Genomic DNA, 26538 nt, shown 5'->3' on the forward strand with positions numbered 1-26538 from the left:
AATGGCTGAGGAATATTCCATTGTATACATAGACCACATCTTCTTTATCCATTCATCTTTCGATGGACACCGAGGCTCCTTCCACAGTTTGGCTATTGTGGACATGGCTGCTAGAAACATCGGGGTGCAGGTGTCCCGGCGTTTCACTGCATCTGCATCTTTGGGGTAAATCCCCAGCAGTGCAATTGCTGGGTCGTAGGGCAGGTCTATTTTTAACTCTTTGAGGAACCTCCACACAATTTTCCAGAGTAGCTGCACCAGTTCACATTCCCACCAACAGTGCAGGAGGGTTCCCTTTTCTCTGCATCCTCTCCAACATTTGTGGTTTCCTGTCTTGTTAATTTTCCCCATTCTCACTGGTGTGAGGTGGTATCTCATTGTGGTTTTGATTTATATTTCCCTGATGCCAGTGATGCAGAGCATTTTCTCATGTGCATGTTGGCCATGTCTGTGTCTTCCTCTGTGAGATTTCTCTTCATGTCTTTTGCTCATTTCATGATTGGATTGTTTGTTTCTTTGCTGTTGACTTTAATAAGTTCTTTATAGAACTATACTTTATAGAACTATACTAGTCCTTTATCTGATACATCATTTGCAAATATCTTCTCACATTCTGTAGGTTTTCTTTCAGTTTTGTTGACTTTTTCTTTTGCTGTGCAAAAGCTTCTTATCTTGATGAAGTCCCAATAGTTCATTTTTGCTTTTGTTTCTCTTGCCTTCATGGATGTATCTTGCAAAAAGTTGCTGTGGCCAAGTTCAAAAAGGAGTTACTGGAGTTCTCCTCTAGGATTTTGATGGAATCTTGTCTCACATTTAGATCTTTCATCCATTTTGAGTTTATCTTTGTGTATGGTGTAAGAGAATGGTCCAGTTTCATTCTTCTGCATGTGGATGTCCAATTTTCCCAGCACCATTTATTGAAGAGACTGTCTTTTTTCCAGTGGATCGTCTTTCCTCCTTTGTCGAGTATTAGTTGACCATAAATTTGAGGGTCCACTTCTGGATTCTCTATTCTGTTCCATTGATCTGTGTGTCTGTTTTTGTGCCAGTACCACACTGTCTTGATGACCACAGCTTTGTAGTACAACCTGAAACCTGGCATTGTGATGCCCCCCAGCTATGGTTTTCTTTTTTAATATTCCCCTGGCTATTCAGGGTCTTTTCTGATTCCACACAAATCTTAAAATAATTTGTTCTAACTCTCTGAAGAAAGTCCATAGTATTTTGATAGGGATTGCATTAAATGTGTAAATTGCCCTGGGTAACATTGACATTTTCACAATATTAATTCTGCCAATCCATGAGCATGGAATATTTTGCCATCTCTTTGTGTCTTCCTCAATTTCTTTCAGAAGTGATCTATAGTTTTTAGGGTATAGATCCTTTATCTCTTTGGTTAGGTTTATCCCTAGGTATCTTATGCTTTTGGGTGCAATTGTAAATGGGATTGACTCCTTAATTTCTCTTTCTTCAGTCACATTGTTAGTGTATAGAAATGCCACTGATTTCTGGGCATTGATTTTGTATCCTGCCACACTGCCGAATTGCTGTATGAGTTCTAGCAATCTTGGGGTGGAGGCTTATGGGTTTTCTATGTACAGTATCATGTCATCAGCGAAGAGGGAGAATTTGACTTCTTCTTTGCCAATTTGAATGCCTTTAATGTCTTTTTGTTGTCTGATTGCTGAGGCTAGGACTTCTAGTACTATGTTGAATAGCAGTGGTGAGAGTGGACATCCCTGTCTTGTGCCTGATCTTAGGGGAAAGGCCCCCAGTGTTTCCCCACGGAGAATGATATTTGCTGTGGGCTTTTCATAGATGGTTTTTAAGATGCTGAGGAATGTTCCCTCTATCCCTATACTCTGAAGAGTTTTGATCAGGAATGGATGCTGTATTTTGTCAAATGCTTTCTCTGCATCTATTGAGAGGATGATATGGTTCTTGTTTTTGCTTTTGCTGATATGATCAATCACATTGATTGCTTTACGAGTGTTGAAGCAACCCTGCATCCCAGGGATAAATCCCACTTGGTCATGATGAATGATCTTCTTAATGTAGTGTTGGATCCTATTGGCTAGTATCTTGTTGAGAATTTTTGCATCCATGTTCATCAGGGATATTTGTCTATAATTCTTTTTGGTGGGGTCTTTGTCTGGTTTTGGAATTACGGTGATGCTGGCCTCATAGAACGAGTTTGGAAGTATTCCATCTCTTTCTATCTTTTGGAACAGCTTTAGTAGAATAGGTATGGTTTCTTCTTTAATCGTTTGATAGAATTCCCCTGGGAAGCCAGCTGGCCCTGGACTTTTGTGTCTTGGGAGGTTTTTGATGACTGTTTCAATTTCCTCCCTGGTTATTGGCCTGTTCAGGTTTTCTATTTCTTCCTCTTCCAGTTTTGGTAGTTTGTGGTTTTCCAGAAATGCGTCCATTTCTTCTAGGTTGCCTAATTTATTGGCGTATAGCTGCTCATAGTATGTTTTTAAAATCATTTGTATTTCCTTGGTTTTGGTGGTGATCTCTCCTTTCTCATTCATGATTTTATTAATTTGAGTCTTCTCTCTCTTCTTTTTAATAAGGCTGGCTAATGGTTTATCTATCTTATTAATTCTTTCAAAGAACAAACTCCTGGTTTTGTTAATCTGTTCCACAGTTCTGGTCTCTATTTCATTGAATTCTGCTCGAATCTTTATTAACTCTCTTCTTCTGCTGGGTGTAGGATCTATTTGCTGTTTCTTCTCCAGCTCCTTGAGGTGCAAGGTTAACTTTTGTATTTGAGTTCTTTCCAGTTTTTGGATGGATGCTTGTATTGCAATGTATTTATCCCTCCAGACTGCTTTTGCTGCATCCCAAAGATTTTTAATGCTTATATCTACATTCTCATTAGTTTCCAGAAATCTTTTTAATTCTTCTCTAATTTCCTGGTTGACCCTTTCATCTTTTAGCAGGATGGTCCTTAACCTCCACGTGTTTGAAATCCTTCCAAATTTCTTCTTGTGATTTAGTTCTTATTTCAAAGCATTATGGTCTGAAAATATGCAGCCGAGGATCCCAATCTTTTGGTATCGGTTAAGACCTGATTTGTGACCCAGTATGTGGTCTATTCTGGAGAAAGTTCCATGTGCACTTGAGAAGAATGTGTATTCAGTTGCGTTTGGATGTAAAGTGCTGTAAATATCTGTGAAATCCATCTGGTCCAGTGTATCATTTAAAGCTCTTGTTTCTTTGGAGATGTTGTGCTTAGAAGACCTGTCAATTGTAGAAAGTGCTGCATTCAAGTCACCAAGTATAAGTGTATTATTATCTAAGTATGTCTTAACTTTGGTTATTAATTGATTGGTAAACTTGGCAGCTCCCACATTCGGGGCATATATATTGATGATTGTTAGGTCTTCTTGTTGGATAGATCCTTTAAGTATGATATAGTGTCCCTCTTCATCTCTCACTACAGTCTTCGGGATAAACTTCAGTTTATCTGATATAAGGATGGCTACCCCTGCTTTCTTTTGAGGACCATTTGAATGGTAAATGGTTCTCTGAGCTTTTATTTTCAGGTTGTAGGTGTCCTTATGTCTAAAATGAGTCTCTTGTAGACAGCAAATAGATGGGTCCTGCCTTTTTATCCAGTCTGAAACCCTGTGACTTTTGATGGGGTCATTAAGCCCATTCACGTTCAGAGTTACTATTGACAGATATGAATTTAGTGTCATCATGATACCTATTCAGTCCCTGTTTTTGTGGATTGTTCCCTTGGACTTCCTCTTTCTATTACAGAATCCCCCTTAGTATTTCTTGCAGAGCTGGCTTGGTGGTCACATATTCTTTCAGTTTTTGCCTATCTAGGAATCTCTTTATCTCTCCTTCTATTCTGAATGAGAGCCTTGCTGGATAAAGTATTATTGGCTTCATGTTCTATTCATTTAGGACCCTGAATATATCCTGCCAGCCCTTTCTAGCCTGCCAGGTCTCTGTGGAGAGGTCTGCTGTTAATCTAATATTTCTCCCCATAAAAGTTAGAGATTTCTTGTGTCTTGCTGCTTTAAGGATCTTCTCTTTATCTTTGGAATTTGCAAGTTTCACTATTAAATGTCAAAGTGTTGAACGGTTTTTTTTTTTTTTTTTATTTTAGGGGGGAACCTCTCTATCTCCTGGATCTGAATGCCTGTTTCCCTTCCCATGTTAGGGAAGTTCTCAGCCGTGATTTGTTCAAATACATATTCTGGACCTCTGTCCCTTTTGGTGCCCTCAGGAACCCCAATTAAACATAGATTTTTCCTTCTGAGGCTGTCATTTATTTCCCTTAACCTCTCCTCATGATCTTTTGCTTTTCTCTTTTTTCCTCAGTTTCCTTCCTTGCCATCAATTTGTCTTCTATGTCACTCGCTCGTTTTTCTACCTCATTAACCCTCGTCATTAGGACCTCTAGTTTGGATTGCATCTCATTTAATTGATTTTTTAATTTCTGCCTGATTAGATCTAAATTCTACAGTCATGAAGTCTCTTGAATCCATTATGCTTTTTTCTAGAGCCACCAGTAGCTTTATAATTGTGCTTCTGATTTGGCTTTCTGACATTGAATTGTAATACAAATTTTGTAACTCTGTGGGAGAGAGGACTGTTTCTGATTCTTTCTTTTGAGGTGAGTTTTTCCTTCTAGTCATTTTGCTCAGTGAAGAGTGGCCAAAAACAAGTTGTACTTGATAGCAGGGCAAACTCTTCTCACTGTAGCATTCCAGCTGTTCTCTCGTAAATCTCAGGCTGAATTCGTTGGTTTTCAGGATGATTTGAAAGTTACCTAGGTAATTTGGTGAGGGCAGGTGACTTGGGGACCCTACTCCTCCGCCATCTTGCCCCCTCCCCCCAAAGATTATTTCTGATGAGAGAGCCAAACTATCTCAATGGACCCAACTGAAGACCATATGGTAAGGATAGGCAATGAAATGTTTACCAGCTCACCATGAACTTAGGGAAAAGCTCTGTGATAGTAACAAGATAATAAAAGAAAATAAGCAGAAGTATATACATCTACCAGTAGCAGGCAAAAAACCTGTTAAGAGTTTTTCCTTTCTGAAAACATAATGTCGAAACAGATTTCAATTGCTGTTGATTTTCCTCACACGTCATTAAGGAAAAGAGAATGCCCTAAATCAGTTCCTAAGGTTTTAGGCTCATACCCTTCTGTAACTCTATCAGAATCAGAATGCAGGGGTGGAATGAGAGAATTAATTTAATACTCACTCCATGAGTGCTTATGTAAACACCTACATTTTCGATGTAGGAGATACAGCGATGAATTATAGCATGATTAACATAATAAAGAGTGATTACAACTCCATTGATGTGCTTCAAGTCATCAGCACAGGAGTGTCCCAAACCTAGGAGGATAAGGGAAGGAAGAGGTTCCACTGAACCAGGAACCAGGATCATATTATTAACCAGAATGGTGCCAGGAGCTGCCACATTGATAAAAATCAAAGAAAGATGGTGCCAGCACCTAGTGATGATTGCGAAGGGAAACAACAGAGAATTATACATTTGCTGTTAATAGATCTACACAACAATAAAGATGACTGTGTTAAGGTACCGGACCACTCTTACAATAAATGTGATGTAATGAAACTTAAAAAAAAATAAGACTCCAAAGTCCACTATGATATTCACTTGGGTTTGTTTTTAAAAGTGGCTCTGCTGCATAGTACAAAGAACAATGGACCAGGAAGTCTGATCCAAAATCTGATCTTCTTCAAATTGACTTGAAGTTTGGAGTACACAAATTCCCTCTGGGGCCTCGTTTCCTCATGTGTAAAACGAAGACCTGAGCCCAGGGTATTAATCATGTCCTTTTTATTCTGTATTTTTGTTTTTTTCACATCTTGAGGTCTTGCCAATTCTGGAAGGAATGCCCTTCCCAGGGCTAATTCTCAAGAGACAGCAAACAACTCTTCTTGGAGCTCTCCTTTCTTATGCAGATCAACCAATCCAGAGCCATAACGCCAATGGCCTCCTTGGCCACTCCCGGTCAAGCTGATGTTCCCCAAGGCCAGGTACTGAACCAGAGCTGGCCCCTATTCACCCTGGGGCCAGGTACCAAGTGACCAGAGATAGCCCCTACACTCCCACAATCCAGTGAAATTACTCAAACTAGTCAAGCCTACACTTGCTCCCCGCCTCCTTCATTTGTAAACTACAATAAGGGCTCTTGTCTATACTTTGCTGTCTCTTCCCCTGTCTCTTGACTAATCCTATTGCTTCTTCACAGGGCTGCCTTTGGTGCAGTATGCCCCTCCTCTTTGGATCTGTGAGTATAACAAGCTATCTTTCCCAGGGCAGTTTTCTCCTATTTCTCCAGTTTTCTCCAACAGACCTAAGGACATCCTGCAAAATACCAAAAGCTTTACTGAATTCCCTCTCAGATAGAGTAGGCCTCTGCCATACACAATCAGGAAAGCACTATTTGCAAAGGTATACCATAAACTCTAAGTGCTTTCCTTAAATGTAAATGTCACACCAAAAAAGTAAACTGAAACCATCCACTCTGACCTAGAAATGGCCTTCGATTGTGAGGCGCTATTCTATTAACGGTTTTCAAAGACAGTTACCAACCACTGGAGGTTCAAGAAAAAGAATTTTCCTGAAAAAAAGTAAAATGCTGTGCTTTCTAAGAGCAAAACAATGCTTATAACTGTTAAAGGGACCATCTCAGTGGAAGTACACAAAATATCCCAGCAAGGTTGATCATTAGGGTAATTTTCATTTAATTTCCAAATTCTTTTCAACTAATATTTAAGTACCAACAATATGCGTGTTATGCAAGTGTGCAGCACTCTAATCCCAAATTGAGGTGGAGAGAAAGGAAAATAAAGTTTTTGGTTTAAGGAGCTGATGAAAGGAGGAAACTCAAAATTGCCCAGTATTTTCAATCTTTTATATTTGCTCTATCCCCTGAAATGACTATACTTTTGTAAGAAGTGCAGAGATGTACCCAATTTCAACAAGTGGCTAGGAGCACTGGGGAATGGGCTATGTCCACGAAGGAGGAAAGATAAGGTAAAAATAGACGCCCAAAGGCTCGGTGCCTATTGCAAAACCCCTGGGTTTTATGCTGTGAGTGCTAGTAAAGAATAAATGGGAAAGCCACAGAGGAGTGACACTAGAATGGAAATGGGAGCTGCCAAGACTCAGATTGACTTGCTTCTCATGATGATGCTTTTTGATATCCATAGGCAACTTGAGAAGCAGCAAATTATTTCTGGAGAAATCAACTCATTCTCATTTTAACAATAAAGTGTTACTGTATTACATAGTTATCTTACTCACAGATTTCATCAGAGGAAAGATTTAGCTGGGTAAATTCAGCTAACTGAGAAGAGCCAAAACACCTAACTGGTTTATTTTAACTACAGGGAAACCTCTCAAACCTCTCTGATATTTCTCATAATTGGGGTTTTTAGTTTTATTAGACTATAAAATTTAAATTAAAATATATCAGATATGGCAAAAAATGTTATTATTAATATAAATTAGGGGCATCTTGGTGGCTCAGTTAAATGTCTGCCTTCTGCTCAGGTCATGATCCTGGAGTCCTGGGATTGAGCCCCAGGCCCTGAACCCTGAATTGAGCTCCCTGCTCAGCGGGGAGCCTGCTTCTTCCTCTCCTCTGTCCCTCCCCTCTGCCCTACTAGTGCACTCTCTCTCTTCATATAAATGAAATCTAAAAAACAAAAAAAGAGGAATATAAATCAAAAGGCATACAATTTGTTTCTGTTATTAAAATTTTTTCCCCCAATTCTTCGTAGGGCATTGGAGCTCTGGTTTTGATCAGCGTCATGAAACATTTCTTTCTACTCTCAAGAGGATACCTTCTCTAGGAGTACTTCTTTTACTAGTTCTTCCATTAATCATATGAAAAGGAGAAAGGGGAAGGGGGAGGAGGAAGAAGGGGAATACTTGCATAGCATTTTCGTGGACTGGATGCTAATATTACCCCTATTTTCCAGATGAGGGAACTTAGGTACAAACAGGTTAAAAAACTTGGCCAAAATCATACAACTATTTGAGTTAAATTCCCTTAGGGTCTCCTATAACCTTCTAGACATGATTGGACCTTTGAAATCTTACACTGTTTTATAGAAACCTATTGATAAATGTCTCCTCCACTAAATCCTTAGCACCTTGAGGGGAAGAAATTAAACTGTCCCTTATTTCTGTATCATTCAGTAGTTGCTGATTGGATGGATGGATGGATGGATGGATGGATGGGATAAATGAACCAAAAACCAATGAGGGAAGTCAGCTGAAGCATGGTGACTATAAAGGCAGGAGTATTTTTCACTGAAAGCTATAGCATGGATTCACCATGAATTTCATTTAAGAGATCACTAAAATTTTATTCTTCTAAAGGCATTTCTGTGAATCTTGTCATAAAACAAACAGCTCTAACATTTTTTGAGCAAACTAAAATGGTAATTCTTAGATACACAATAGAAACCACCTTTTGCAGTTCGAGATAAGAGGTAAATTTTGTTCCAAAAGAGCTCAAGAAGTTAAAATTCAATTTGTTTGTTAAGGAAGATTTGCTGAAAGCTAATTAGCTCCTAATGAAAACAAGCTTCTGGGTTCTACTGTTCTCCCTAAGAGCAACGGTTTGGTGCAACCTACTGTAAAATTGAGAGAGAAAAGGGCAGAGCTCAAAGGAGTTAACACATCCCTTCTGATAGTAAAATTAGAACAACATGGGAAACAATTTACCTTTCTGTTATAAACCCAAGAAACTAGATTTACCAGGGCAGTGGTGCTTTAAAAAAAAAAAAAAAAAATCCTGGTCAGATACAATGCAGATTTGATCATGCTCTTGTCCCTTATTTGAAGGAAAAATAAATTCTCAATTGTACTCTAAGTTTTTGAAGACTTCTTTACCCACTAAGAATCCTACAAAATAAGAAAAAAACAATGAAACAATGTTGCACTTGGCATAGAATGATTTAATGTTCCAGTGGTTATTATTTGGTACTCTAAACTCTTAATGCAGTTGACCCTAGAACAACACTGGTCTACTTATACAAGGATTTTTAAAAAAATAAATATAGTACAATACTATAAATGTCATCTCTTCTTACAACCTTCTTAACAACATTTTCTTTTCTCTAGCTTACTTTATGTATGTATATAATACATATAACATACAAAATATGTGTTGATCAAAAATTTATGTTATCAATAAGACCTCCGGTCAATACTAGGCTTCTAGTACTTAAGTTTTAGGGGAGTCAAAAGTTATGCAGAGTTTTGACCATGCCTCTAACTCCTACGTTGTTAAGGGTCAATTATATATGCAAGCTACACTGACTATATTTCAAAGAACATGATGCAGATGAAGCTAAGAAGTTAAATTTAAAATAAATGATTTATTTTATATTACTAGAAATCTGTATATGAAAATTAAGGCATTCTACTCTTGATATACACTTAAGATCAGCATTTTGCCTAAAAGTCACTGCTACCAGGTAACGGGACAACCTCCTAGGTTAATGAGTTACCATTCTAAGACACAGGTCAAAGTAAAGTATAGGTAACACTCTTCTTAGGGCTAGAGCTAACTTTGTTTTAGTTACAGTAAGCAACTAAATATAATACATTCACAAAAACTAACCTGTTAGACCATAGAATCAAATAAAAATTAGCAAAACCAAAAATATTATCTAATCTCAAAGCAATAAAACTAGAAATTAGTAACAAAGAGGCAATATTCACCTACACAATGGCAAATTTCAAACACAGATACACATTAATGTGGTAAAGGTTTGGCACAAATAGATACTCTCATACACTGCTGGTGGAGAATAAGCTGGCACAACCTAGATTGGGGGCATTGAACAACATTTTTCAAAATACAAATGTTAGACTAGTAGTTCCCAAGCTTGTCTGCATACTGTAATTACTTGGAGAGGGTCAACATTACTATGCCTGTGTCTAGCCCTGGAGATTTTTATTAAGTTGGCCTGGGGTGTGGCCAGTCTTTAGATTTTTTTTAAAGGATTCCCCTGATGACACTAATGTACAGATAAATTTGGAAATCACTGGTTTATGTACCCTTTGATTAAGTAATTCTACTTTTCATTACTTATTCTACACATATATATTCACACATGCAATGAATGGCCTATGTCATTAATCATAGCTTTGTTTTATGATACCAGAAGTTTAGAAAAACATAAATGTTCACCAAAATGGAACTTGTTAAATAAATATGGAGTATTTATAAAATGCAATTCTTATGTATCTGTTAAAAAGAAGTACAGATGGTATGTGAATTATATCCCAATTAAGCTGTTGTATGTATTTTTAAAAAGAAGTGCAGAATGGTGCATTCAACATACTACTACCAACTCTATGAAAAACCACACACACACACAGGTAAGAGTGGCTTTCACCTTGAGTGAAAATATGCCTTTCTCTGTATACTCTTTCAAATACTGAAATCTGTAATATGTTATTCATTAACTCCTAAAAAAATATTTTTTTCTTTTTTTTTAAGATTTATTTGAGAGAGAGCATGCAAGTCAGCACACATGCATGTAGGGGGAGGGGCAAAAGATTAGAGACAATCTTCTCACTCTCATAACCCTGAGATCATGACCTGAGCTGAAACCGAGAGTCACACTTAGCCAACTGAGCTACCCAGGCACCTCTTAAAAAATAAATTTTAAAAGTTAAAATGAAATATAAAATCAATCTGGTCATATCCTTCTCCAAGCAAACAGAATCTGTGTAAACAAACAGAATCTGTATAAGCTAACATTCAAAGGGGCATGACAGAACATTTTGGTGTGATGAAAATTCTCTATCTTGATAGAGGTAGTGGTTGCACAATTATACACACTTCTCAAAACTCAGAAAACTGAATACCTAAAATGAATAAGTTGTAGCCTATGTAAATTATTCCTCAATAAACCTGACTTTAAAAAAATTTTTTAAAGCTTATATGACAACCAAACAATGCCAGTAGGAATGCAAATTGGTACAATGAATCTGGAAAATTCCTCAGCAATATCTACTCAATCTGGGCAAGCACAAGCTCTATGAGCTAGTACTTCTACTCCAGCATCGGTGCCCAAAAAAAGACATGTGTACAGATTCACCAAGGAACATTCAAAGGAAAACTTATTGGCCAAACCATTCAAGACAGCAAAAAAATAGGAAAGTTGTTTAAAGTAAAATGGATTAGCAGACTATGGTGTATTTGCTCAATGGAAAGCCAAGTAGGAAGTGATTCAGTTTGAGGAGTGGCACTGCCAAGACCAAGGAACTGTTGGCAAAGAGCGTGAGCAGAAAAAAATGCAAATGCCCCAACAATAAAATGAGTTAGTTAACCTCACTCATGATAAGAGAAATGTGAATTAAAATTACTCTGAAATAATCTATTTCATCATGCTGGAAAAATTCCAAAGTTTAATGACAAATTCTAATGGGAAAGCTGCAGGAAAACAGGCATCCTCAAACATGTCCCTTGGAGACGCAAGATGGTAAAATCCCTATGTTGGAAAATTTGGCCATATCTAAAAAAAAAGTTTTCAAATGCATTTATCCTTTGTTTTTTTTTTTGTTTGTTTGTTTTGTTTTGTTTTTTTTATTTATAATAGTCACACAGAGAGAGAGAGAGAGGCAGAGACACAGGCAGAGGGAGAAGCAGACTCCATGCACCGGGAGCCCGACGTGGGATTCGATCCCGGGTCTCCAGGATCGCGCCCTGGGCCAAAGGCAGGCACCAAACCGCTGCGCCACCCAGGGATCCCCTGCATTTATCCTTTGAAACCTAAATCCATTTTTAGGAATTCATCCCATAAGATGTACAAGCATACATACAAGATGATACAGAAGATTGTTCATTGTTTGCAATATCACAAGATTAGAACTCAAGTCTATCCACTGGACACTAATTAGATAAATTATAGTATATCCATACAATGGAAGATTCTGTAACTGTAAAACATAAGCTCTCTATATATTGCTACAGAAGCAAATGTTGGGGTTAAGTGAAAAAAACAAGGATCAGGAAAACATACATAATATGCTACTTGGGCATAAAAGGGAGAACTAGAAAAAGTACATATTCACGTTAGCTTATAGTAGGGCACTACATAAACAAAGGTAGTTAGCCATTTGTGATCATGGGGAAGTGAAGGAAAAATAGAATGGATAGAGGGAGGAATAAGACTTCTCAGTATCTATCTTTTGATATATCTGTATCTGTTTTTCTATCTATCTATCTATCTATCTATCTATCTATCTATCTATCTATCTATATTTTTTCCTCAAAGGAAATCTATTGCCAATTCCAAAATGTTACACTGTTTTTTAAACTCCAGCTAGAGAAATAAATACAAACTCTGAGGTCTAATTACATATAACTTTTCCCTCTTCATCCCTCCCTTCAAGGTGTGTGAGTAGACTTTGCAAGTTACACATAGGTTGCTACAGCCTCTGGGCCTAGGACTTTCCCATTTAAAGTATGGGGTGGACATTAAAGGCATTCAAATTGGCAAAGAAGAAGTCAAACTCTCCCTCTTCGCTGATGACATGATACTCTACATAGAAAACCCAAAAGCCTCCACCCCAAGATTGCTAGAACTCATACAGCAATTTGGTAGCGTGGCAGGATACAAAATCAATGCCCAGAAATCAATGGCATTCCTATACACTAACAATGAGACTGAAGAAAGAGAAATTAAGGAGTCAATCCCATTTACAATTGCACCCAAAAGCATAAGATACCTAGGGATAAACCTAACCAAAGAGGTAAAGGATCTATACCCTAAAAACTATAGAACACTTCTGAAAGAAATTGAGGAAGACACAAAGAGATGGAAAAATATTCCATGCTCATGGATTGGCAGAATTAATACTGTGAAAATGTCAATGTTACCCAGGGCAATTTACACGTAAAATGCAATCCCTATCAAAATACCATGGACTTTCTTCAGAGACTTAGAACAAATTATTTTAAGATTTGTGTGGAATCAGAAAAGACCCCGAATAGCCAGGGGAATTTTAAAAAAGAAAACCATAGCTGGGGGCATCACAATGCCAGATTTCAGGTTGTACTACAAAGCTGTGGTCATCAAGACAGTGTGGTACTGGCACAAAAACAGACACATAGACCAATGGAACAGAATAGAGAACCCAGAAATGGACCCTGAACTTTATGGTCAACTAATATTCGACAAAGGAGGAAAGACGATCCACTGGAAGAAAGACAGTCTCTTCAATAAATGGTGCTGGGAAAATTGGTCATCCACATGCAGAAGAATGAAACTAGACCACTCTCTTGCACCATACACAAAGATAAACTCAAAATGGATGAAAGATTTAAATGTGAGACAAGACTCCATCAAAATCTTAGAGGAGAACACAGGCAACACCCTTTTTGAACTTGGCCACAGTAACTTCTTGCAAGATACATCCACGAAAACAAAAGAAACAAAAGCAAAAATGAACTATTGGGACTTCATCAAGATAAGAAGCTTTTGCACAGCAAAGGATACAGTCAACAAAACTAAAAGACAACCTACAGAATGGGAGAAGATATTTGCAAATAACATATCAGATAAAGGGCTAGTTTCCAAAATCTATAAAGAACTTCTTAAACTCAACACCAAAGAAACAAACAATCCAATCATGAAATGGGCAAAAGACATGAAGAGAAATCTCACAGAGGAAGACATAGACATGGCCAACATGCACATGAGAAAATGCTCTGCATCACTTGCCATCAGGGAAATACAAATCAAAACCACAATGAGATACCACCTCACACCAGTGAGAATGGGGAAAATTAATAAGGCAGGAAACAACAAATGTTGGAGAGGATGTGGAGAAAAGGGAACCCTCTTACTTGTTGGTGGGAATGTGAACTGGTGCAGCCACTCTGGAAAACTGTGTGGAGGTTCCTCAAAGAGTTAAAAATAGACCTGCCCTACGACCCAGCAATTGCACTGTTAGGGATTTACCCCAAAGATTCAGATGCAATGAAACGCCGGGATACCTGCACCCCGATGTTTCTAGCAGCCATGTCCACAATAGCCAAACTGTGGAAGGAGCCTCGGTGCCCATCGAAAGATGAATGGATAAAGAAGATGTGGTCTATGTATACAATGGAATATTACTCAGCCATTAGAAACGACAAATACCCACCATTTGCTTCAACGTGGATGGAACTGGAGGGTATTATGCTGAGTGAAGTAAGTCAATCGGAGAAGGACAAACAGTGTATGTTCTCATTCATTTGGGGAATGTGAATAATAGTGAAGGGGAATATAAGGGAAGGGAGAAGAAATGTGTGGGAGATATCAGAAAGGGACACAGAACATAAAGACTTCTAACTCTGGGAAATGAACTAGGGGTGGTGGAAGGGGAGGAGGGCGGGGGGGTGGGGGTGAATGGGTGACGGGCACGGAGGGGGACACTTGACGGGATGAGCACTGGGTGTTATTCTGTATGTTGGTAAATTGAACACCAATAAAAATTAATTTATAAAAAAAATAATAAAGTATGGGGTGGGGAGAGGTTGGGGAGACAGCAGTAGGCTTTTAATGCTTTGTTCTTGATCCCTGGAGCCTCTGTCAAGACTGTTTGCCTCTTTCATAGGAAAAGAAAACAAAGAGAACAGAAGAATGAATCCAGAAAGAGACCTTACATACAGCAGAGGTGCTTTTTAAATGGGTGCTGGAGAGTCAAAAGTAATTTTAGTTAACAAAATTATTTGGATATCTTTTGTACTCAAATTTATCTTGCCCATTCAAACTGTTACACTGTATTATATATAATTTAAAAATTATTTTTCTCATTTTAAAAACTATTTGCCTAAGTAGAAATCTTTGCATATATATATGGAGTTTTTCTCTACAAGCGATACTTTGAAGAAGAACTGAAGATTGAAGGCTGTGCACCTTTTACAATTAAATATATAAATAAATATTAAAAGGTTCAATGTTATCAGTAGATAAGTAAATGCAAAATGAAATCTCATTTTGGCAAAGATATTGCCAAAGGTATGAATAAATACTTATATAAAAAAATCTCCCAATAATTTTGACAAATAAAAAGACAAATTTCAGAAAAATATAGTGATACTATTTGATTTTTTAAAAAATCAACAGCCAGAAAGCAAAGCCATTTATTTCTGTATGTGCATATTGAATTTAAACAGCCAGAAAAGATTCAGAAGAGACACACACCAAAGCAACAGCAAGTATTACCCCTGGGACAGAGACCTGTGTATGGCAGTGTGGGAGGGAAATGAGGAAGCCTGGAGGACCACTTGATTTTACTGCTGGATTGTAATACACACACAATATATTCAGATGTTACTTGTCACACTAAAGCAAGGAAAAACATTTTTAAAAATTAGTTCATTGAAGGGTGCCTGGGTGGCTCAGTCAGTTAAGTGTCTGCCTTCAGTTCAGGTCATGATCCAGGGATCCTGCTTAACAGGGAACCTGCTTCTCCTCCTGCCCCTCCCCGTGCTCCTGTTTTCCCTCTTTCTCTAATAAATAAAATCTTTATAAAAAATTAGTTTATTGAATTCTGCATGTTAACATAAGAATAAAGTGTCTCCCAAGTGTATTCATTTTTAAAATAAAAAGACTATATATATAGGTCATCAACTTCACTAGGTTCTTCCCCTCAGTATGAGGCAATTCAGATGAATTTCATAGAGAGTTGGCAAGAAGAAGAAGGAGCCTAGAAAACATGCACATGACTGATCAAGAGTCAACATTAAAAAAGTAAATGCAATCTACCCAATCTAATGAGAGGATATAATCAGTATACAGTATTGGCATCTGGTATCAAAATTCCAGGAAAGAAGTAATTGTATGAATTTATATTTGACTTTTTTTTTTTTTTTAGATTTTATTTATTTATCCATAGACACAGAGAGAGAGAGAGGCAGAGACACAGGCAGAGGGAGAAGCAGGCTCCATGCAGGGAGCCCGACGTGGGACTCGATCCCGGATCTCCAGGATCATACCCCAGGCTGTAGGCGGCGCCAAACCGCTGCGCCACCGGGGCTGCCCTATATTTGACTTCTAATACAGATACACTCTTTAGAATGAAATATCTTCTGTAGGAAGAGAGAACAGTGCCGTTGAGTGATGAGTGCAGAAAGCTCATTGGTCAAACTTTTAAAAGGCTAGAGAGACACAGGATTTAGAACTAGGAAGGGTAAATGGTCCCCAACTTCTTTTGCAACATGGCAGAGAGTACAGGGTAGCATTTATATGTCACTCTCTGGAAATAAGTGAGGCCACTCACAGCAGAAGGCAATAGGCCTGGAATCTACAGCAGCCTCAGCACTACAGATGCCCCAAAGCCCAAGAGCACCTTGGCACCCCTGTACCTCAGTCATGGCACACCTCTGTGCCCTGGCCCAGCTAAATACAGAGAGTATCTACAAACAGACTTTCCTGCTCCCTAGTAATACTGCTGGTGGCTCATCATTCTGCAAGACCTTCTGTGGCAGAGCAGATGAAAAAAACAAGGGGTTTGGGGCTGTATGACTTAGTTCTTTCCTAAAGACCAACCACAGAAGTGCATTACACCTGCAGACGGTATCTGAACCCAAAGGTTCTCAGACATCACCTAACAACTAAAACTAGCTTTCTCCTAGGGCCTCCTCTTCTTTGCCCCATCTGTAGACCTGGGGCTCTCTCTCTGACAAACTATCCTGCACCTGCCTGAAAGCAATTGCCAGCATCCTAGGAACTAGTTCTAAGATATTTGGGATCATCACACAGAGTAACTTCAATAGAGGCCAAAGTTCTCCTCTGCTAAATGAAACTATGTCAACTTAACAAAATGGTAGAAAATAAGTCTATAAACATTACACAGATTTAATAAACTGCTCAGTACAATAGGAAGCACTAATTGACATTTCTTAAAGTACGTGTGTGAGGTTTTTTTTTCCTCTTTAAAGAATTTAGCATTCTGAAGCAATCATGAATCTCACAGTACAAAAAGTCCAGTAAGAGATACAAATAGAGACCCAAAATGGCATCAACATGAGATCGCACAAGTCACCAACCTTGACAAATGAACTGCTTTGGTAACTCAAACCTTGGTCTCCCAGGATCTCATCATCTTTAACATTTTTAGAATATATGAAACTCGTTTTATAGATGAAAGACAAGAAAAAGAAACCCGGAGTACACTACCTGGTAAAAGTTGGGTTGTGTTCAGTCATGGCAACTAGCAGCTTCAGAGCATATGCTGGTACTGGGTCAGGCTCCGTGAGGATGTGCTCATACCTGTAAGGATAAAGTGATTTTAAAAAATAACTCGACAGTTTTTGTCACTGAACCTCTCCTCCAAACAACAGAAGAAATATGCCATATGGTCAAACATAAAGACACTGAAATAATGTATAAGGTACAGGACCCACACAGGATGCTTCATGTCCTGAAACTTCAAAGAGCTTCACCCGACAATGGCAGTGAGGACACTGACCTGCCTCACAGAGGTCTGTTTTGGGGAAGATTCAATAAGACAATCCAGGAAAAGATTGGTATTGGGCTGCACGCATAGTAAGAGACCAATTAAAATTAGGCATTTGTGGCAGGGTCCCCAAGAGCACCCTCAAGTTCAGAGAGGTGCTCGTGGTGGAGACTCAGGAGAGCTACCCCACCAGATACAGATGAATCATGAAGGAGGAGGGGTGGACAGGCTTCCTTAGGCTCTCTTCCACCCGAGCAAGGTCAGACAGAGCACAATCTTCTCCAGCAATGAAAATGCAGTGCATGCATGGGGTGTTTCTGCCTACGAGAGACTCAAGTGATCACGGTTTTTACTGGGGGCCAAACACACCAGCAACCTCTAACAGGAATCAAAACCCCTCCCAGGGAGAAAGCAAGCATTCAGCATCAACCCTGCTGTCTACACAACAGTCCAGGTAGCCTGACCTTCCTTTAGCAGTTAAACGGAGTCTGGAAACACTCTGGGCACCAAGTTCTAAGATGCCAGCCTGCCAAGGGCCAGCCGATAGCCCAGGAAGCAGTCCTTTCTAAGGAGAGCAGTCTCAGGCCTGCTCCATGAACTCTTCTCTGCACAGTATTATTCTAATTAAAACTTAAAAATCTGAAATGAAAATCACTGGGGCCCCTGGGTGGCTCAATTGGTTAAGCATCTGCCTTCGGCTCAGGTCAGCCGGCACCCGGCTCCCTGCTCCACAGGGAACCTGCTTCTTCCTCGCCCACTGCCTCTCCCCCTGCTTGTGTGCTCGCGCTCACTCTCTCGCTCTCTCTCTAATAAATAAATAAAATCCTTTTTCAAAAAAAGAAAATTCCCAGAAAGAATAAAAATAAATAAATAAAAGGTCTTTATTATTAAAACTTTCCACAACACAGTTCAGACTGCACCCCCTATGTGATCTGTGAGGCAGACTATGTTGTAACCTGTCCAGGTTCAGCTATCCAGTACACAGCACCATGGAGGTGCTCAGGAAACAACTGTCAGGCAAAGGAATGGACAAACAGTTAGAGAAATGGACACACAAGCAGATAAACGAATTTGAGTTTATGACTCAACTCTCTGGAACAATCACCAACTAAAAAGGGAGTAAAATATCCCCCCAAACCCAAAATGTATATTTAAAAATCCATGACATGAAGCGGATGCTTTTCATCTTGAGAATAGGGCCCCAGGCTCTTACTCAGAGCCTACTTACTCTCATTTTGGAAATCATTCTATAACAAGCTTAATTATGCAGCCTCTAATCCCACAGCCATTAAAAAGGAGCCAAGTAAAGGGAGGAGAGGGACTATGACAGAAAGAGTGGGACTTGAAGGCATAAGAAAAAAAAAAAAAAAAAAAAAAGCAAACCCAAGAACTCCAAACAGAGAGAAGCCTGGGGAGCATTTAACAGAGCAGCAGCAGCTGTTCATACCTCAATGGGACCACAGGGCCCATTACATACCATAATGCTCAAAATGGGGGTAGTGAGTCAAGAAAATGTTAAATTGGGTAGAGTGCTCTGTTTAAGAAGGCAGGAAGCACCATATTTTAGAAAGGTTTCTCATAAAACATTTTTAAATTTTAGCAATTAAGAGTTTTGCCTACTTATGACAAAGATAAAAGTCAAAATACCCATCATTCATATACAAGATCATAAATGTTAATGAGTCAAAGAGAATGTCATGTTAAAAAATACAATACAACCTAAGCCTAATTTTAGGAATGAAAAAAAATCAAATTTAGTAAAACAATACATTTTACCTTATGAATAAAAAAAAAAGGAAACAACTTTAAAGGTAATAAAAATGTAGTCATAAAATTTTAACATCCAGTTTGAACTCTTTTTAAAAAATGAGCAACTCAGCATATCAGACAGATATCATTATTCCTTTCTATAAGAGTCTTGTAAAATAAAAAGCTCTCATATCCTAAGTTTGGGGCACCCAAGGCGATTTAGTGGTTTGCTAGAAAGACTCACAGAAAAGCTGTTACACTAACAATTAAGATTAGTTACAGTGAAAATCAGCCTATATGAAAGGCACATAGGGCAGAGTCCAGGCAGGACTCGGAGCAAGCTGTCATTTGTCCTTTCCCAGTGGAGGTATGTGGACAGAGCTTACCCTCCAAGCAACACTGTGGACAACACAGGTAAATACTGCCAGCCAGGGAAGCTCCCTGGAGCACCGGTGTCCAGAGTTTCATTATAGGTAAGGCACATGGGCAAGAAGGGTCTGTGTGGAGCCTCCAGCCCCTCCAGAGGTCAAGCTGATATGTCATGGCCCAAGGCCCCCACCAAAATTCACATTGTTAGCATAAAGTATCTAGCATGGCTCAAGGCCCCATGTATACAGACTCTCTTATCAGGCAGGATATTCCAAAGGCTCAGAAGTTATCTCTCAGGAAAAGGTTAAGGGCCAGTCTCTTTGTAACAATGTAGGGCTTGAACATCCCACACTTGCTAAGTTAACTCTTCATGACACACATCCTAAAGAGGGAAACTGAGGCACTTCTGAGTTTAAAGTGAGGCACTGAGTTGGATAGGAGAAAGATGCACTCTTCCGCTGCCTACCAATATTCAGAAACTATCAGCCAGAGACTTTCTACTCAAGTGAGGATGGGAGGCTTCCAACAAGTCACACATATACACACACTCTAGATGCTGGGCACCCCTTGTCTCCATTCCCAGACTTAGCTAAATCACAGAGGAAAGGACCCCAAACCTACATGAATTTTAAACAGCTTCAAAAAAAAAAAGAATTTTAAACAGCTTCCTATGTAATCTTCTGTACTTTTCTTGTGTCAAGAACAAGAGAAAATATGGACAACTGGTTAGGAATGTAATAAACAATCTCAATAAGACTGAGAAAATATAAAATATTTTAACACAGAATTAACAGGAATATGTAGAACCTACATTTAAAAAGAACACACGGATGAAAGCTTAACTGCCTAAAATTCAAATGTTGTGGGTTGAGATTATCCGACCTTGAAATGGGAGGTAAAGATGAAGCCCGTACCAGCCTGTGCATGAGGATTTCCCCAAAGAATATTATGTTTTTCTCCCCTTGAAAAAAGGGTAAGATTCATAATAGATATGTTTAGAATACAAATATTGAATATATTGAATATACTTCCGTTTCATCAAAGATAGGTTTGTAATGGTCAGCAAGAACTAGCCAGAAGAATGCTGTGATTTATTAAGCTTGTCTTCTGAACAGAGATAAAGCAGCTGAGCTGATACTAATTGGATCTCACACTCTTTTGAATGTGACTTGGCAGGAAAAAAAAAAACAGTGATAAGTCTAGACTCCTGAAAAGGTTTGGAAGGAGAGTGACCAGAGGAAGAACTGGTCCATTCTGATGGACAGAGGCTGGAAAGGAACATTCCAAGTGCCCTGAGCCAGGATACAGACTGAGATGGCTGACAACATAACCCCCCCCCCCCACTCTTGTCCTTCTAGAATCCTCCCACATAAGGAGTCTTTTCCAGGTCCCAAACAGCTAGAACCCAGGCAGGAAAAACCATTCGTAGTCAATCAATCCACATATATCCCAAATGAGAGAAAACTTCTAAAAACCACATATTCAGGAATCGAAGGGATGGTCTCCTCCCTATCTTGCTAAGTGCCTAGTGAAACTGGTGCCCAGTTAGGTAAACTAGCAAGAAGTGGAAACAGGCTATCAAAATAACTCTGCATTACTGGGAGAAGCTACTCTGGGGAAGTGAGCAAAGAACTGGCCAAGTGGAAAGAAGTATCTATTCTGCTGGGGGAAAGGAGAGGCCCATATCTTGAAGAGGTCCACTCTGTTTGGAGTTAGCCACAAATGCACATTTCTACATCGCAATGGAGTGTGCTCTGAGAATTTGGGTCGGGGGGGAGGGGGAGAAGGATTCTAGAACTCCCAAGGAACTTTAGAGGGAAGTATAATGAGGAAGATCCCACTAAATGAAAAGCTGAATTACTTTACAAAATCACAATAAGTATTAAGTGTTGTGGGATCAGGAAATATACATATAAATTAAAAAAACAGAAAGGTGATACACATTGGACAAGAAAGAGTGATCTGTACTTAAAGGTGCTAATTTAGGGAGACATTCAAATCATAAAATGATTAAATAAAAGGAAGAAAGTAAAACATTATGATGCTTCTGCTATATAAAAACATTTGTGATTTAAATTTATCTGCAAAATAAAATTAAGGAAAAGATAAAGTCAAAATACTCTGTCTATCCTGATTTCCATCAGAGAATGCCAAGTTCATGTCTATTTTAACATAGGCTAAAAAAAAAAAAAAACACATAGGCTATTTGTGGTTAAGGGGTACAAAAATGCAATAAACAATCATCTGGATGTCCTCTAAGCCACCAACATATAAGCCAGGTAGTCAAACTCATGACTTTTACTGGATATTATTTCAAAGCCAGATAAACATCTCTATGGTGTATTGCCACTAATGGAATTCACTTACAAATTCCAATTTCTAAGAGAAAATACAATTCTAATTTGTCAAAAACATAGCCATCTCTGAGATTCTAAAAAACAAAGCCTTAATAATTTATGAAGTCATTATGGCCCTGATGATTGCACAGGTCACAAGAGAATTATAAAGAAGAAAGGCAATACTCATTTTCCCCAGGAGAGAAATGCCAAGTGCCATATTGTCATAAAAACACTGTAAGCACATTTATATCAGCATGATCTCTTTTCAAAACACACAAGGCTAAAAGAAAATATGAAAACTAAAATACATGTTGGCAAAGTAATTCCAGCCTAGCAAAGGCAAATTCCTATAGAGATTTTCTCCATGGCTTACGACTGCCCGTAAAGCCTTTCTGGACTATCCTACCTGTATCAACCCCTTCCATGTCCCTCTTACTACCATTCTCTAACCCCTGACACTGTTTTACGTTTTACAATTAACTGAAACCACCTTACATATTTATCTGTTTACTGCTTTGTCTCCCCCACTAGAATATAATTGCACTGAGGGGCAGGGATCCAGTCTTGCTCACCATATAATCCTCAGTGCCTGGCACATGGAGATCACTCAATATATATTTGTTGAAAGAAAGAAGGAACAAATGAAGGAAAGAGGGAAGGCAGGAGGGCTTTAAACCTTGTAGGCATAGTCATACAATCTAGTATAAATGACATCATTTACTTTTGTATGAATATTAAAATTTCCTCTTTCCCAAGAAAGCAATGGTGTCTTTCCCAAGTGAAGGATCTAGTCCCCACTTATGGTTAAATACGGAAAGAGAAATGCCCTCACTTTATGAAACAAGTCTCCAAAAAAAAAAAACATTCAGTCAGGAGAAGACTACTTTCAAGACTACGAGTTCATTGATAATGACTTTGATATTTAACTTTTGAGAGGTGCCAATTTTAATTGATGTAATCACTCTGGACTTAAGTTCCAGTAAACATTGCCTCGTCTGTATGAACCTTTCAAAGAAAATTTTGTCTCTCTGCTGAAGGAAATCATAGCAATTTCCTGAGTATATATGGTTATCTTCCAGAAAAAAACTTTTTCTCATGAATCATCCAGATAACTTGGTTATATTAGTGGTATTGCAACTACCTTAGGGAAGAGAAGCTGAAGGAGGCAAGGAGAGGAGAAGTGAGAACATGTGCACCAAGTGCCACAGAGCCAAGATTTCATTATAAGTATATACTAATCCCAAGAACCAGACTGCGAAGTGCCAACACCACCAATTTGAACATGCAGAGTTTTCTCAAGCTGGTATCAGAAGAGGAACTCAAAAAGGTTGCAAGCATGAGGGAGGTTTGATAACGGTAGCTGATATAAAGATGGAGGGACCCGTGAAAAGATATGTAGGCACCTAATGGGATGTAGGGTGCCACAGAAACAGGGACTTTGAACCTACAATTATGTACTGGGGTGAATAATGGCCCCAAGTGATATATATGTCCAAGTCCTAACCCCCAGGACCTGTGAATGGGACCTTATTTTGAAGAGGCTTTATAGATGTGGATAATTTAGGGTAGGTCTTAAACATAACGACAGATGTCCTAACAGGCAAATTCGAGGCAGACACAGGAGAGAAGGCCATGTGAAGACAGAGATTGGGGTGGACACTGCTATAAACCCAAGAATGCAGGCAGTCATCAGAAGCCAGAAGAGAGGCATGGTTTTTCCCTCAGAGCCTCCCAAAGGAACCAACACTGCCAAGACTTTGAACTTCTGACCTCCTGAACTGTCAAAGAATAAATTTCTGTTGTTTTAAGCCAGTCGGTGTGTGGTAATTCAGCCTTAAGAAACTAATGCAGACTACAAGAAACTGATTCTGCCAATAACCTGACTGAGCCTAGAAGCAGCTTCCTCCCATAGTCTTCAAGCTCAGACCAGCAGGCACCTGACCTCAGTGGCATGAGATCCTGAATAGAGAACCCAGTCACACTGTGTCAGACTTCCAACCTACATAGCTAAGCACATGTTGTTTTAAGCCACTAAGTGTGTGATAATTCATTATGCATCAATATGCATCTAATGGAAAAGTTAAGAGTTTAATATTCTTATAATTATTATATTTGTTAATACTCATAATGCAAAGTTACATAAAAGTTTTGATGGTGAGCATCTTTTTCTTGTTCCTGATCTTAACAGAAAAGCCCTTGAGTAGTATTTCAAAACCGTGATCAGAAGAGTTCTGGGAGATGTTACTAGGATAAGCCATAGGAAATAGTATCTCAACATCATAAAATGTTGAGAAACACTGAGCTTCAGAAAGTTAAATGGGTGAATTATGGAATTCAAAAGCCAAGGGATAGTAAACACACAGAACATTTCAGAAAGAACATGTGTTCTGTGGCAGGTTTATGAACATTACACAGGCACACTGTTGAAGGAAGTTGGCTTCAATATTTAATTTATACTTAACTAAACCTTTCTATTTACAGGACTTACAGACTTCTTCAGTTAAAAAATAGTAATTTCTGAAATATTTGGCTCTACCAAACAGTACATGTTCCATAAGGGCTGTGCCTATCTTGGTCATTATTATATCCCCAGAAACTAAAAATATGTGGATATAGTAAGATGTACTCAATTAGGATCGGTGAACAAATAAGCTGGTTAAGAGAAAAAACAAAATAATAAATAAAATTAAAAATTAAAATTAAAAAAAAGAGAGAAAAAACATTCTCTCCCCAGCTCACTTCACGAAACTATCACATGCAGGTATCCCCTGAAAATAAGTTGGCCTGTTTATTGTTCACTAGTCTGCCCCTTCCACACCTTTGCTTACCCCATTCTTGCCTAGAAGATCTACTCCTTTTCTATGAAACCCTACCTAGATTTCAAAGTCTAACTGAAATACCACCTATCAACGGTGTAATAATTCTCCACACAGAAAAGGCACTAAACAAATATTTACAACTAAAGTTCATCTCTTCAGAAAGCAAAGCATGTATACTGTGAAGAGGTGACAATTCTTTTACATTAATTTATTAATATATATAGAAAGCAATCCATCCATGATATTTACGATAGATGAGGTGATGGTTAATTTTAAGTGCTAACTTAACAGGGCCACAGGGGCAGAGACAGCGACACTTGATCAAACATTATTCTAGGTCTGGATGAGGGTAACATTTAAGTCAGTAGACTAAGTAAACCAGATTGCCCTCCCGAAGGTGGGTGTGCCTCATCCAAGCAGTTCAAGACCTGAGTAAAACAAAAAGGCCAAGTGAAAGGGAATTTCTCTGTCCTACTGCCTTGAGCTGGGGCACTGTTCGTTGGCTGGCTTCAGGCTGGAAATACCAGCTCTTCTTGAGTCTCCAGCCTGTCAGCTTTCAGACTGTTCTGTACTCTATCAGCTGTCCTGATTCTCAGGCCTCTAGTCTCAAACCAGAACTACCCCATCGGCACTCCTGGGTCTCCAGCTTGCTGACCATCCATCTCAGGACTTCTCAACCTCCATAGTCATGTGAGCAAATTTCCTTATTGTAAATCTCCTTCTCTCTCTATATATATATACACCTTATTGGTTCTTTTTTTTTTAAGATTTTATTTATTTATTCATGAGAGACACAGAGAGAGAGGCAGAAACATAGGGAGAAGCGGACTCCCTGCAGGGAGCCTGATGTGGGATTTGATCCCAGGACCCCGGGATCACGCCCTGAGCCAAAGACAGACACTCAACCTCTGAGCCACCCAGGTGTCCCCATCTTATTGGTTCTATTTCTCTGAGACCCATAACTAATATTTAGTAAGATATTTACTCTTACAACTGAGTTTTCATTCATATCCCTAGCAGTTCTGATAAGCACCTGGAACACAGGTATTACATGGTATTTAACAAGATTAAATTACTATCCTTCCTGAAAATTTCATTAAAGCTTTTAGAAAAGACATCCACTCTTTCCCTAGGATCAACACCCAGGAGCTATTTAACCACCAAGTAAAAAGAGCCTCTCTGAGAACAATGCCACATAGCTGCAGGCAAAGCAGAGATGGTGAGAAAGACACAAACACACAGGACTGTACGCATCACTCACACCCCTGAATCCAGCTATATTTAATGCCAGCAGAGCTCATAATGTGAGCACATAATTATTTTCCAGATTAGTTTTGAGTGTTACCACTTGGAAATAAAATAGTTTTAACTAATACAACACTTTTAAGTGAAAATTGAGAAACCTACTATATATATGTGCATGAAAAGCTTAACCTCTCAGCTTTAGCCAAAGTCTTGCTTAAAGTCAAAGAAAGATTAAAACTTTAACAAAATTAAAAGTATGGATGTTAATATGCATATTTGCCAAACTAAAGCCAATGTCATGTCACTCTTATAAACTGCAGAAACTTCACAATTCTTTTATTAAAGTACAACTGACATACAATATTTTATTAGTTTCAGGAATACATTATGGCGATTCGGTATTTTTATACATTACAAAATGATCCCTGTGATGTCTAATTATTACTACCTGTCACCACAGAGTTATTACAATATTACTGCTGGCATTCTGTAAACTGTACATGACATCCCTATAACTAATTTATTTTATA

The 26538-nt window shown here is 38.7% G+C and overlaps 1 protein-coding gene across 1 annotated transcript in view; it reads right to left on the reverse strand.

Moving 5' to 3' along the window:
- The window catches only part of ULK4 (unc-51 like kinase 4), a 590170-nt gene that overhangs the window by 316106 nt on the left and 247526 nt on the right, over positions 1 to 26538 (reverse strand). The window contains exon 30 of the mRNA XM_055321719.1: positions 17208 to 17300. Within this exon, the coding sequence (XP_055177694.1) occupies positions 17208 to 17300 (93 nt within the window). The remainder of the gene's footprint in view (positions 1 to 17207; positions 17301 to 26538) is intronic.

The sequence above is a fragment of the Nyctereutes procyonoides genome, unplaced genomic scaffold (genome assembly GCF_905146905.1).
Source record: "Nyctereutes procyonoides isolate TBG_1078 unplaced genomic scaffold, NYPRO_anot_genome, whole genome shotgun sequence".
In the NCBI taxonomy this organism is placed as follows: domain Eukaryota; kingdom Metazoa; phylum Chordata; class Mammalia; order Carnivora; family Canidae; genus Nyctereutes; species Nyctereutes procyonoides.